Source organism: Rhinatrema bivittatum, chromosome 13 (assembly GCF_901001135.1).
Source record: "Rhinatrema bivittatum chromosome 13, aRhiBiv1.1, whole genome shotgun sequence".
Lineage (NCBI taxonomy): Eukaryota > Metazoa > Chordata > Amphibia > Gymnophiona > Rhinatrematidae > Rhinatrema > Rhinatrema bivittatum.
Genome location: NC_042627.1, coordinates 26,713,464 through 26,726,882, shown reverse-complemented (window position 1 = coordinate 26,726,882; position 13,419 = coordinate 26,713,464). Strand labels below are relative to the sequence as shown.

At 46.5% G+C, this 13,419-nt stretch overlaps 1 protein-coding gene across 7 annotated transcripts in view; it reads right to left on the bottom strand.

Annotated features, from left to right (window-relative positions):
• Positions 1-13,419, bottom strand: part of HERC1 (HECT and RLD domain containing E3 ubiquitin protein ligase family member 1) — a 410,083-nt gene that overhangs the window by 228,022 nt on the left and 168,642 nt on the right. For all 7 annotated transcript variants that reach the window (XM_029575639.1, XM_029575640.1, XM_029575646.1 and 4 more), the window contains exons 29-31: positions 8,701-8,938; positions 5,209-5,384; positions 4,902-5,057 (exon numbers count right to left, since the gene is read on the bottom strand). In XM_029575639.1, coding sequence (XP_029431499.1) covers positions 4,902-5,057; positions 5,209-5,384; positions 8,701-8,938 — 570 coding nt within the window. The remainder of the gene's footprint in view (positions 1-4,901; positions 5,058-5,208; positions 5,385-8,700; positions 8,939-13,419) is intronic.

Here is a 13,419-nt window from a genome sequence, read left to right as displayed (position 1 = left end):
GAACAATTATAGAAATATTTGAAAAGTAATTTATTTTTTAAAAAATGCATACATTCTACCTAAGCAATGATTATTCTAGACAGATCACAATAAAACACTGATAATTATATGGGTTTAATGCAAGAACAGATAAAACATTAAAGCCAACAACATTTTAAAACATCACTTAATTATTAAACTTTGTACCCTTGGCTAGTTAACTACTATTATGATTTAAAATTGATATTCTGCTATACTCCTAACGTAGCTAAAATCTGAAAGCTACGTGCATGGCACTTGCGTGGGATTATATTGCGAGGTAAGCTAATGTGAACAAATGTGTTTTCATTTTCTTCCAGAATACTTTCATATCAGTTTGCCCTTGATAGCCTGAAAAAGCACGTTCCATAATGTTAGACCAATCACAGAGAACACTCTACTTCACATGCTTTGAAGTCAACACATGATGCGGAATAATGAAAAATGGTTTATCTTGTGACCTCAGTGAGCACACGAGAGTATAGAACTGGAGAATGTTCCTCTTTGGTCTCGTAAGACCACAAAACCTTCTCCCACATGCATGTAACGGCCCCTGTTTCTTTGCAAACGCAGTGCAGCACAACATAAGACTTTTCTTCAACAGTGGTGTCCTTCTTGCCACCCCACCTACAGGCCATGTTTTGGATTAATCTTGAAAATGTTGAACAATCAGCATCTTCCCCACACTAAGCCAGAGATCTCTGCAGTTCTTAGTCCCTTTCTGCAGCACTTTCCTTAACCCACAGCTACTGACTTTGGAGGGACGGCCCGACTGCAACAGTGTCTTGGTAGTGCCAAACTCTTTCCACTCTACAATGATGGACCTACCTGACCACTAGTAATTTACTCCAACCTGATATTGCCCCAAGGGATATTCAAACACATTGAAATTTTCTTCAGCCTGTCCCTTATCTGTACTTTGGAATAAAGTTATTACAGAGTTCTTTCAGCAGCTCCTTCTCAGCATGTTTTGACCCTTGCTTCAAATTCATTTTGCATAACTAGTGTGACTGGACAAAGGTGGGCTCTATTCAATTTATTATAGCCCTTGAAAAGGCAATTTTTTTTTTTTAAATTGGAGCCAATTTGCGTTCCCTGTACATCCCCAGATCAGTCCAGGCTCCTGGGTTTTGCATCCCTGCCAGCAGATGGAAACAGAAAAAGTTTTACTAACACTGCTACATAACCCAGAGTGCTACCTGGAGTTCTCTGTCTCCCGCAGATGGTAGATGATGCAAAACCTGCAGCTCTGCAGTCAGGGAAAAATAATTGGTTTAAGAGCCTTGCTCCCAGGAGGTTTTTAAGTCCTGGTGGGACCATCCCTCTTGGTTGAGGCGGACGAGCTGGGGGTTGGTGACACTTTTGTATGCTCCATCCTTACTTCCATGGGGTATTAAATCTAGTGGTCCAGATTCCTCCCCTTCATGAGGCTGCTGAGGTGGCTGCAGGCTCGGGGAAGCTGTTTGACAGCCTGTCCCTCTTACAGCTCTGTGTTCCAGCCTAGCAGGGAAGAATTATACATGGTAAAATTATTATTTAAAAAACAAAAAGAAAGAAAAACTATGTAAACATACGACTTCCTGCCTTTTCTGTTTAGGCGGCTGGGGTTTTTGGTTTCACAGTAGCAGAGTGTGTGAGGTGGATGGCTGTTTGGAGGTAAGCTTCCCCTCCGCATGTATAAATTTGTGCAGCTCAGTCTGGTCGTGGCTGTGCATCAGAAGGTGAGGAGGTCGTCGGATGGCCCTACCACTGCGAAAAAGCAGAGACTGGCCCCCCCACTCCTCAAACGTGTTGGGGGAGGGAGATTCTCCTCAGAGGCTATCCCTGGTGTGGTTGAACTCCTTGGGGGGCTCAAATAGCGAGGATTTTCCTATTCTCCTGGTTCCTGAATCCTCTCAGCCAATTTCAGACTCCTCAAGGCCTTGTTATTACATGAGGCCTATTTAGCTAAGCAATGTGCTGCACTGTCATGTTTGCGGGCCCAGGTCCAGCCTTCAGAGGGTCTGGCTACGGGTCCCAAACCTGGCCAGGCAAAGAGAAAGCGGACTTCTCTCACCCAGAATTTGTTGGGCCCTTCTCCATCTCCAGGAGATGTGGTGGATGAATTGGAGGACTCAGATGATGCCCCAGATGGGACAGGGGTGCCATTATCAGTTGATCAGGCAGTTAAGAACATAAGAAATTGCCACGCTGGGTCAAACCAAGGGTCCATCAAGCCCAGCATCCTGTTTCCAACAGAGGCCAAAACCAGGCCACAAGAACCTGGCAATTACCCGGATGCGGGTGGCACGGGTCAGACAGATGATCGGGAAGAGATTCCAGTTACTGAAGGAGATGACCCTAGGGTGGTCTGTCTTTTTTATAAGGAGGAACTGTGGCCCTTGATTCCTCAGGTTTTGCAGGAGCTCAGGATCAAGGTTCCTCAGGAGAACTCTGAATTGGAAGGGGCTGATCCGGTCATGAATGGGCTGAGGGATCCAGCAAAAGCTTTCCCGTACCACAGCCCTGAACTTACAAGTGGCCATTTGCACTAGTTTTATGAGGCGGGCTTGTCTGCGCTGGGTGCAGCAACTACAGGATGCTCAGCCAGTCAGACAAGAAAACTAAGAAGGCTAAGCGCTTACAGGTGGCAGTAGCATATGGATCAAATGCTCTTTATCATCTAGTCAAAACATCCTCTAGGATTTTGATGTCGGTAGTATCAGCCAGTAGGTTGTTATGGTTGTGCAACTGGTTGGCGGATGTGTCGTCCAAGTTTCAGTTGGGGTCTCTTCCTTTCAAAGGGAGGCTCGTTTGGTGAGGGCCTAGAGCAGCTATGAAGCATCTGGGAGAAAATAAGGTGCACAGGTTGCCAGAGGATAAAGTATAAGGTGCACAGGTTGCCAGAGGATAAGTATAAGGTCCTGCTTTCAGAATAATAGGAGGTCTCGCCCGGCAAGGGGAGCTCCAGGCCCGCAGAAGCAATTCTCTCTCAGGAGCCAATCCTGGGGTCAGTCCTTTTGAGGAGGCCGAAGACCTTTACGGGACACCATGGGGGGAAGCGCAACTGGGGCTAAGTCCTCGCAATGAGACTAAGCTGGTCCACTCCATCATTCCAATCGTAGGAGGTTGCTTGGTGAGATTTTATGGAGTGTGGACCAAAATTACCATAGACCAGTGGGTTCTCAATGTAGTAAGCTTGGGTACAGGTCAATATTGAGGAACTGCAGGTAGCACTTGGGTTATGTAGCAGTGTCAGTAAAACTTTCTCTGCTCCATCTGCTGGCAGGGATGCAAAACCCAGGAGTCTGGACTGATCTGTGGTACTACAGGAACAAAAATTAGCAGGTAAGAACCAATTTTCCTTTTGCTATGCCATAGGGTGTGAAGACTTATGCAATCAAGACCTTTTTTTTTTTTTTTTTTTTTTTTTTTTTTTAATTCTAAATTATTTTTGGAATATTCCTAAAATTGTTCTTTCATGGTAAAATGTAGAATATGTTGTGTACAGCAGTGAAAAACTTCTGCTTTAATGCATTCTGATTTGTACTTTACAGATATCAGAATGTGATGGCAAGTATCCAAACATCTAATGTTTGGGTACTTGCCAGGTACGTGTGACTTGGATTGGCCACTGTTGGAAACAGGATACTGGGTTTGATGGACCCTTGGTCTGGCCCAGTATGGCAAATCTTATATATAAAAGAGTGTAAAAACTTTTAGAAGGCAGTTTTGCTTTGATTATTGCCCTGGAGGAAAAACAAAAGTACCCATAGAGATTTGCATCTGCTTTTTCTGAGAACACTATTTCCCTTGGAAATAACATTCGTAGATTTGAAAATGTCATGCCTTGAATTATTTCTCCCCCCATCCTAAACATGTCTGTCGGAATGCCTTCAAAGAATGCGGGTAGAACGTGCAGAATTGTACCTGCATTAAGGGTAGGCTATTTTTAAATGGTCCATTTCTGCAGATAAAATCTTTTACATGTGGAAATGGCTTTACATTTTGTCCTCACAAGAATCAGGAAAAACCTTTCGTTAACTTTTAAGATCCTTGGAAAGGGGTCGATTCAGTTAATTTGTATAGTTCACATGTGGTCAAATTTGGCTTCGTTCTCTGAATGGTGCTAGATGCTTCTACCTTTGCTGGTAAATAAAACAAGAGATGAATGGCTTTTGTTTTACAATACAAAATGCACTGACATTCTCCTAGTTTTCCATGACAAAATACATCAATAGCACAGTTCCCCCTCCAGTCCACTATTTAATCATCAGATTGCTATACTTAATTTGTTTACACTTTTCAAATACAAATTTCCCAAATAAACATGAACATGCCCAGAGCAGCTCTGTGGCTCAGTAACAGGGACCTGCATTCGGATCCCATTTAGCATGGGCACCTGGGCCAAGTTGCAAATGCCAAGAAGGGAAGGAAGACGACTGCCAACTAATGAGTAGTCCAGAGGGTGCAACAAAGACACTCTTCCAGCTCTGGAGTCAGCAAGATTTCCTGAAGCTGCCCCGGGAATGGGAGAATCAAAGATGGAAGCAGAAAACAAGGATAAAGACCAGACAACAATCCCTCAACTGTCATAGGATGAAAGTGGTACTCCTTTGCTACAACAAATTATGTTCCAGGATCCATAGTAGTAAAATGTTATTTAGAGCAGTTTTCTGTTTTGTTTTTACACAGAGTATTCCTTCAAGAATGAATCAATACAGACATTATTCCCAAATCATTTGAAACAGTATCAAGGATTTCACATAAGTTTAAAAAAAACAAAAACAAGAGATCACTTTCCAGTGTATAACACTGTAATCAGTGAGCAATTATAGGACTACAATTGTTTCTCTTTCAGCGGCACATGAAAGCTCAAATTTTGTACAAATGGCGATTCATACCTGAACAGCACTTCTGAGAAGCAATATTAAGCAGAACTTCAGTCCACTTTGGAGAAGCCATTTTTGACTGAATGGCTTTTGATGACACAACTCTCCGCAGAAAGACTAAAAAATCTCCTAGGTGTAACTCCGCTGTGTGTTGTTTTCGTACTGCAGCTGAAAATTGGGAGGGAAAATATTTTATTAAATAGACTGTATAATATGCATATTTCAATATGAACCCTTTTAATCATGAAAAGAGATTCTGTTAATATTTGAAACATCCAAATCTCTCATAGTAAGAAAGTCCCAAACAACCTAACTTTACCTCGGAAGTCTTTCTTCTCATCTGCAATGAAATTCTCATTTTTTTCTTCTTCCTGCTCTTCTCCAAAGGAAACCATAAGCAGCACACCAGCCTGTGAGAGCAGATTCTTTAACTGACTGCACAGCAGGTCTAGTAAGGACTGCACCACCTTAGGACTTAGTTTATCAGCGTAGGTCCTGCATGAAAAGGCAATAAACACAAAAACTCTCCAATGCAGAACACCTTTACGTTGGGGTGCTTTACAACAATTTACATCAAAAGGTAGAAGCCTCTGCCCCAAAGCGCTTACACGCAGGAGGATAGTTTTCAAAAGGGACTTTACCCACAGAAATCACCGTGTAAATTACGTGCATGCACACTGTGTGCACATACTTTGACAGGCTTGAGCAGGCACGTTCCAGTGAATGGAGACTTTCAGGCATAGGGGTGAATTGTAAAAGCCCAGAGTGCGCCAAAACCGGGAGATGCACGAGTATATCCAGCCGCAGCATGCCGGTCATGGATTTTAAAAGGTGCCCAAGTAAGCGCACATATCCCAGTATACAGAAATCAGAAGTTGCAAAAAAGGAGCATGGGCGGGACATGGGCATTCCAGGACTTAACATGAAATGCGTGCATAAGTATTTACACGCACAAGTGCTCGCCGGGTTCCCCTGCCAGGTAACTTTGTTATCGCTATGGATGGCATGTCATCGGGGTTTTAAGGGGTGGTGCTAACAGGGTAAAAAGGGAGGCTATTTAACTGGAGGGGGGGTTGGAAATCTTACTCCTTATCTGGGCGAACTGGGAACGAACTGGGGGAAACTGGTAAATGCGTCTGCACGACTACTAAAATTTCACTTACGTGGTAGAGGCGGCATTTGCGTGCGTCCATATAAAATTGTGCACATGTACGCACGTACAGCCTGTTTTATACCATGCACGCATGTTATAATATGGCCACATCCTTTGGCATAAGCCAGCATACACACGTAAATGCGCACCAGTATCAAAGTTACTGTTACAAGAAGTCCTTTTTAAAAGGATTTACACATGTAAATATAACCACTATTGTAACAATTTTCAAAACCTGGGGTAGATTTTAAAAGGTGCGTGTGGCTCCCGGCACGCATACATGGAAGCGGCTTTTATAACATGTGAGTGCTGGCCCGCACATGTTATAAAATCCATGGGCCGCACACGGGGGGGGGGGGGGGGATTTTAGTAAATTACGCACGGTGACGCAATTAGGCCTTTCCCCCATTCCCTTCTAGTCCACTCCAATTAATGAGCGGACTGGGAGGGCACTTCCCTATCCCCTCTCCACCCCGACCCCTAACCCCTTCCTAACTACTTACATTTTTTTGTTTCACTACTAAGTTTGCGCACACCGGCTGGCTGCCGGCGTGTACTTTCGCCCAAGCCATGATTACCATGTGATCCTTTACCTGCTTTCACCCAAGTTACCATGTTACCTATTTTTCACCCGAGTTATGTTATCCAGGTTTTTTCTACCTTGTTAAATGTAAGACAAGAATTTGTCACTGTTGTTTTTTGCAGGTTGTAATGTAAACCGAAGTGATAATTAATCCTGTTAATTGAACCTCGGTATATAAAAAGTTATAAATAAATAACTAAATAAATACTTCCCTGGGACAGCGGCTAATGGCGTCCCAGCTGGCCTTCGTCCCGCCATGACCCTCTCCACCCAGACCCCGCCCCCTGACGTGTCCCTTTTTAAGGGCCTGGCACTTGTGCACGTATCAGCAGTTACACGCGTGGGTGGGCTCTTTTGAAAATGCGCATAGCGGGGCGGATTTTAAAAGGAGCGCGAATAGCCTACTTTTGTTTGCGCTCCAGGCGCAAACAAAAGTACGCTGGATTTTAGTAGATACGCGCGGAGCCGCGCGTATCTGCTAAAAACCTGGATCGGCGCGCGCAAGGCTATGGATTTTGTATAGCCGGCGCGCGCCGAGCCGCGCAGCCTACCCCCATTCCCTCCAAGGCCGCTCCGAAATCGGAGCGGCCTTGGAGGGAACTTTCCTTTGCCCTCCCCTCACCTTCCCCTCCCTTCCCCTACCTAACCCACCCGCCCGGCCCTGTCTAAACCCCCCCCTTACCTTTGTCGGGGGATTTACGCCTCCCGGAGGGAGGCGTAAATCCCCGCGCGTCAGCGGGCCTCCTGCGCGCCGGGATGCGACCTGGGGGCGGGTCCGGAGGGCGCGGCCACACCCCCGGGCCGCCCCGGGCCGTAGCCACGCCCCCGGGCCCGCCCCCGGAACGCTCCCGACACGCCCCGAAAACGCCGCGCGGTTCGGGCCCGCCCCCCGACACGCCCCCTCTGAAAACCCCGGGACTTACGTGAGTCCTGGGGCTCTGCGCGCGCCGGTAGGCCTATGTAAAATAGGCTTACCGGCGCGCAGGGCCCTGCTCGCGTAAATCCGCCCGGTTTTGGGCGGATTTACGCGAGCAGGGCTCTGAAAATCCGCCCCAGCGTGCGCAGGGCTCAACCATGCGTGTAACTGCCGGTATTTGCCTGCGTGGCCATTTTAAAAATCAGACAATGAAGTGCACTTACACATGAATTTCTTATAGACAATTCGATGGCAATTATTGTAGGAGTTCTCAAAAACCCACTTACACAGGTAAAGTGCATTTACATGTGTAAAGCCCATTTTTAAGCATGTAAATGCTTTTGAATATCAGGCCCATATATTTTTATTTTAAAAAATATGCAGTAAATTCTTGTGGGAAAACTCTGTGCTTAGTTTTGTTAAGATAGTTTTCAGAGAGGATTTATACATATAAGACAACTTTGAAAACTGATTTAAACTTGTCACAAAATTACTCCCATGGAGTATATCCAGTTAACTTTAATCCTGTTCAATATCAGGTCTAATTTATCCAGCTAAATTAGCTGGATAAGTAGATCCTTCCAGTTAGTCCTCATCCCACCCACCACGTAGCTGGCTAACTACTTAGTGTCAGTCGCTCAGTGAAGCTGGATATTCAGCTTCCACCCCCTTAGCCAGATAAGTCAGAATAAGCAGCAGCCTATTACCTAAGCTCTACCTTAAAAAAAGACTTTCATTTCTATACTCATACCTCCAACTTTTTGTTTTCAGATTAACCTGATGGTATCAGCTACCATCAATGCCTTGCATACAAAACATTCAGATTTCTTTAATAAGGTTTTGCATACAAGAAATTGACTACTGACTGATGGGATAGAAACAAACAGCAACATTTTTACAAACAGCAGAAGTTTTGCTATTTTTAAATCCTCACATTTTTTATCCCCTCATGATCAACTAAATCAGTGAAGCATATGGAAACTCTCAGGATATGAGGGCTCACTTACCACTCTTTGATACAAGAACTTCTCAGGTTTCATTCATGCTCCCTCATATCCAAAATCATTTGGAACTTCATTAGTAAGTAAAATATGTCACAACTGCGCTGCAGGCTACAAAAATTCGCTATTTGGAAGAAAAACTTCTGAACAATGCTTACCCTGTAGTGATTGCTAGAATCTGAAGCAGTCTTGTACTGGCTACCTTCAAAGCAGTACTGAGCTGTGAAATGCCAGATTTGGGGAGTAACTGTAGTGGTTGCCCAAGCATGGTGTCTGTGCCACACAGCTGCGAAAGCACATTAAGTAAACCAGTAGAAATAGCCAACGAGACATCAACTGGTTGATAGTGAACACTCAGAGCAAAGACGGTGACCAGCAGGAGGCGCTGCTGAGCCTCTAGAACAAAAATATGAACACTGATTAGAGGATCTAGGAATGTGAGAAAATACTTTTTCCCTCAGAATGTGGTAGACACCTGAACAGACTTCCAGAGGAGGTGCTAGGAAAAGAGTGGCAGAATTCAAGCGTGCATGGGACAGCCATAAAGGGGTCCTAGAGGGGGAGGTAAGGAGAATGTCACAGATTGAGTAAGACCTGTTAGAGCAAAGTAGGCAATCAAAAATGGACAGACTAAATGGGCCTTATCAAAATTGTTTTTCAACTTTTGTATAATGCTAAAATTTAAGAAATAATTATTTCAGTGTTGCTACAGAATTAATGCTATTGATCTTACCATATAAGAAAATTGGTTCTTACCTGATAATTTTCGTTCCTGTAGTACCACGGATCAGTCCAGACCATGGGTTATGCCTCCCCTTCCAGCAGGTGGAGACAAAGAAAAACTTGAAAGGCATCCTCACTTAACCTGGTGTGCCTCCTGCATCCCTTCAGTATGTAGAGTATCAAAGCAGAATAATACTAGCAATGAATCAAGCAGGAACGAACATATAAACATGTAACCTGTAGCTTTCTTTTAATATGCTGCAACAACATAACCTGAATATGTGCGCGCAGACTTTACAGATCCCTCTGCTACCCACTCCTAGTCTTTGGAAGGGTGTCTGGACTGATCCGTGGTACTACAGGAATGAAAATTATCAGGTAAGAACCAATTTTATTTTCCCTGTACGTACCTGGATCAGTCCAGACCAAGGGTCGTACCAAACCTTCCCTAAACCAGGTGGGACCTCGCGAGTCCCGCACGCAGCACACCACTGCCAAAATCCCCGGGCGCCTGAACGTCCAAGCGGTAGTGGCAAGCAAATGTGTGGAGCGTCTTCCAAGTAGCAGCTATGGAAATCTCCTGAGGCGATACCAACTGGCATTCGGCCCAAGGAGCTGCTTGAGAGCGAATAGAATGGGCCTTCGGGCCCTCAGAACAGGTTGCCCTTTACAAATGTATGCAGACGAAATTGCTTCTCTTAACCAGCGGACAATCGTCATTTTAGAAGCCTTGTGACCTCTCCTGGGACCGCTCCAAAGGACAAACAAATGATCTGAGAGTCTGAAAGAATTTGTGACTTCCAAGTAGCATAACAAAGAATGTCAAACATCTAGCCGACGAAGCTCTCGTGCTTGTGGAACATCATTTGATAAATTAAGAAAGGCCGGGAGCTCAACTGACTGACTTAAATGGAAGGACGTGACCACCTTCGGCAAAAATGACGGAACAGTTCGAAGGGAAACCCCCAACTCAGAAATTCTCAAAAAAGGTTACCTACAAGAGACAGCCTGTAACTCAGACACTCTACGACCTGAGCATATAGCCACCAAAAAGACCGTTTTCAGCGTGAGATCTTTCAACATCATCGTTTTAAGGGGTTCAAACGGCGGATCACACAATATGCGAAGTACCAAATTAAGACTCCACGACGGACATACCGAACGAACAGGAGGCTTCAAATGCCTTACTCCTCTGAGGAAACGCACCACATCTGGATGCAACACCACCGAGCTACCAACCAGAGTGCCTAGGGCCGCTACCTGTACCCGGAGGGAGTTAAAAGATGAGCCCTTGGCTAAACCATTTTGTAAAAAAGCTAACATCTGAGAATCGTAGCATGTCTGGGGAAAATCTCTCGCTCACACCACCACGTCTCAAAAGCTCTCCACACCCTAACATACGAGAGAGAGGTAGACATTTTTCTGGCTTGAGCAGTATAGTGATAACTTCCTCAGAGTACCCTTTCTTCCTCAAACTCCTCCTTTCAAAAGCCAGGCCACTAGACAAAAGTGATCTGCCTGGTCAAAATATATAGGACCTTGATGAAGAAGATGTAGAAGATGCCCGAGCATTAGAGGGCCATCCACCACCAGATTGATTAGATCCGCAAACCACAGTCATCGGGGCCACTCAGAAGCTACTAGGATTACACTCCCTGGGTGGACTTCTATCCCGTTAAGCACCTTGCTCACCAGAGGCCAAGGAGGGAACACGTTCAGGAGAACCGATGTGGGCCAGGGAAGTACTAGCGCATCGACCCCCTCTGAGCCGTGATCTCTTCTGTGACCGAAGAAGCGAGGAGCCTTGGCACTGTCCCGCGTCGCCATCAAGTCCAGGTGGGGAGTCCCCCACCTGCGAGAAATGAGATCCATTGCTTGGTCTAAGAGATCCCACTCTCCGGGATCTATGCGCCGCCGACTTAGGAAGTCCGCTTGTATGTTGTCCTTCCTGGCGATGTGAGATGCCGCTAGCATCACAAGATTTTATTCCGCCCAAACCATGAGCAGCTCCGCCTCGTCGGCTACAGCTTGGCTTCTGGTGCCTCCTTGACGGTTGATGTAGGCCACCGTCGTCACATTATCGGAGAGAAAGCGAACCGCCTGATGGCATAATTGGGGGAGAAAGTGTTGCAAGGCCAAGCAAACCGCTCTGGTCTCCAGGCGACTGATTGACCATCCGGACTTCTCCGGGGACCAGCTGCCCTGTACTGAAAGATACTGGCAAACAGCTCTCCAGCTGGAGTGACTGGCATCCGTGGTCACCACTATCCAGTTTGGAACTTCCAGATCCACCCCTCAAGACAGGTTGTGTGGGCAAAGCCACCACCCAAGACTGGACCTGGCGTGATCGGTGAGCGGCAGAGGGAATTCAAAAATTCTCCGACTTGGGATCCCACCGGGAAAGCAATGCTCATTGTAACAGTCTCATATGAGCAAAAGCCCAGGGAACGACCTCCAGAGTAGATGCCATCGAGCCAAGAACTTGAAGGTAGTACCAGGACTTGGGCAGTGGAAGAGCCAATAAGCGACAAATTTGCCCCATCAGTTTGTGCATTCGAACCGTCAGAAGAAAAACTTGACAGCAGTGTCGAACCGGGCTCCCAGAAATTCGAATGTCTGAGAAGGGACAAAGTTGTTCTTGGCCTGACTGATTACCCATCTGAGAGATTCCAAGAGAGTGATCACCTTGTGGATGGCCTCCACACAGCAATCTCTCGACTTCGCCCTGATGAGCCATTCGTCCAGGTAGGGATGAATGAGAAGGCCTTGTCTCTGGAGGGACGCCGCCACAACCACCATGACCTTGGTGAACGTACGGTGGGCGGACGCGAGACCGAATGGTAGCATGCAGAATTGGCAATGCATTCCCAGGACCATAAAGCGAAGGAACATTTGCTGATCCTCGCGAATGGGAATGTTCAAATAGGCCTCCATCAGATCCAGAGAGGCCAGGAATTCGCCCTTGCGTACCGCCGCAATGACAGAACGCAGAGTCTCCATGCGAAAGTGCGGCACCTTGAGAGACTTGTTTACTTTCTTGAGGTCCAAAATTGGCCGAAGGATCCCTCCTTCTTTGGGACTACAAAGTAAATGTAGTACCTCCCTTTCCTCCAGTGTTCTGGAGGGACCGGTTTTACAGTTCCGAGAGCCAGGAGACGTTCGAGAGTCTGATGAACGATCTGCCGTTTGACCTTGGGCCTGCATAGAGATATTAAGTAGAAATCTGAGAGGTCGAGCAAATTCCAAAGCATAGCCTCGTTCCATTATACTTAGCACCCACTGATCGGAAGTAATCCTGGCCCATGCCTCGTAAAATCGGGAGAGGAGGCCCCCCCACCTGAGGGATTGAGGATTGGGCCGGCTCCATCTCATTGTGTAGTATTGGAGGCGAGAGAGGAGGACGAACCACCCTCTCGGGAGCCTCTGCAACCTCTAAAGGACGAGGTCCAGGCTTGGTTTCTGGCCAACGGCTGTCGCTGCCCGGCCGCCTGTGGCCTGCTCTGCCGAAACCTGCATTGTCCTCGAAAACAAGAGCGTGATGATGGAAATCCTCTGGAGGGTTTTGGTCTGTCCTCTAGTAACTTATGAACTTTATTCTCCCTCAGGGACTTTATCAACTGCTCCAAATCATCACCGAATAAAAAGCTACCTTTAAATGGAATAGCCCCAAGCTGAGCCTTGGATAAAACATCCGCTGACCAGTTTCGGAGCCACAATTGCTGGACTCAACGCAGGCTCGCATGCAGCATATAACTGCTACACACTGCCGCCTGGATACCTAGGACCGACACCTCAAAGATGCGCTTAAGCAATACTTCCAGCTTGTGATCCTGAAGATCTTTTAGAGTCGCTGAACCTGCGACTGGCATGGTGGTCCGCTTGACAACAGCCAAAACTAAAGCGTCAACCTTAGGGGTCCGCAGGAGCTCCAGAGACTCATCTAGTAATGGATAAAGCTTATCCGTGGCCCGACCAACCCACAAACCAGCATCCGGAGCGTCCCATTCCCTGGTCATCAGCTGCTGAAGCATGGGATGGAAAGGAAAAGCTCGGGTTGGTGTTCGCAATCCCGCCAGGACTGGGTCCACAGAGTCCTGCGGCGGAGTATGCAGGGGGAGCTCCACTCCAAGCTCAGAAAGGACTGAAGGAATGAG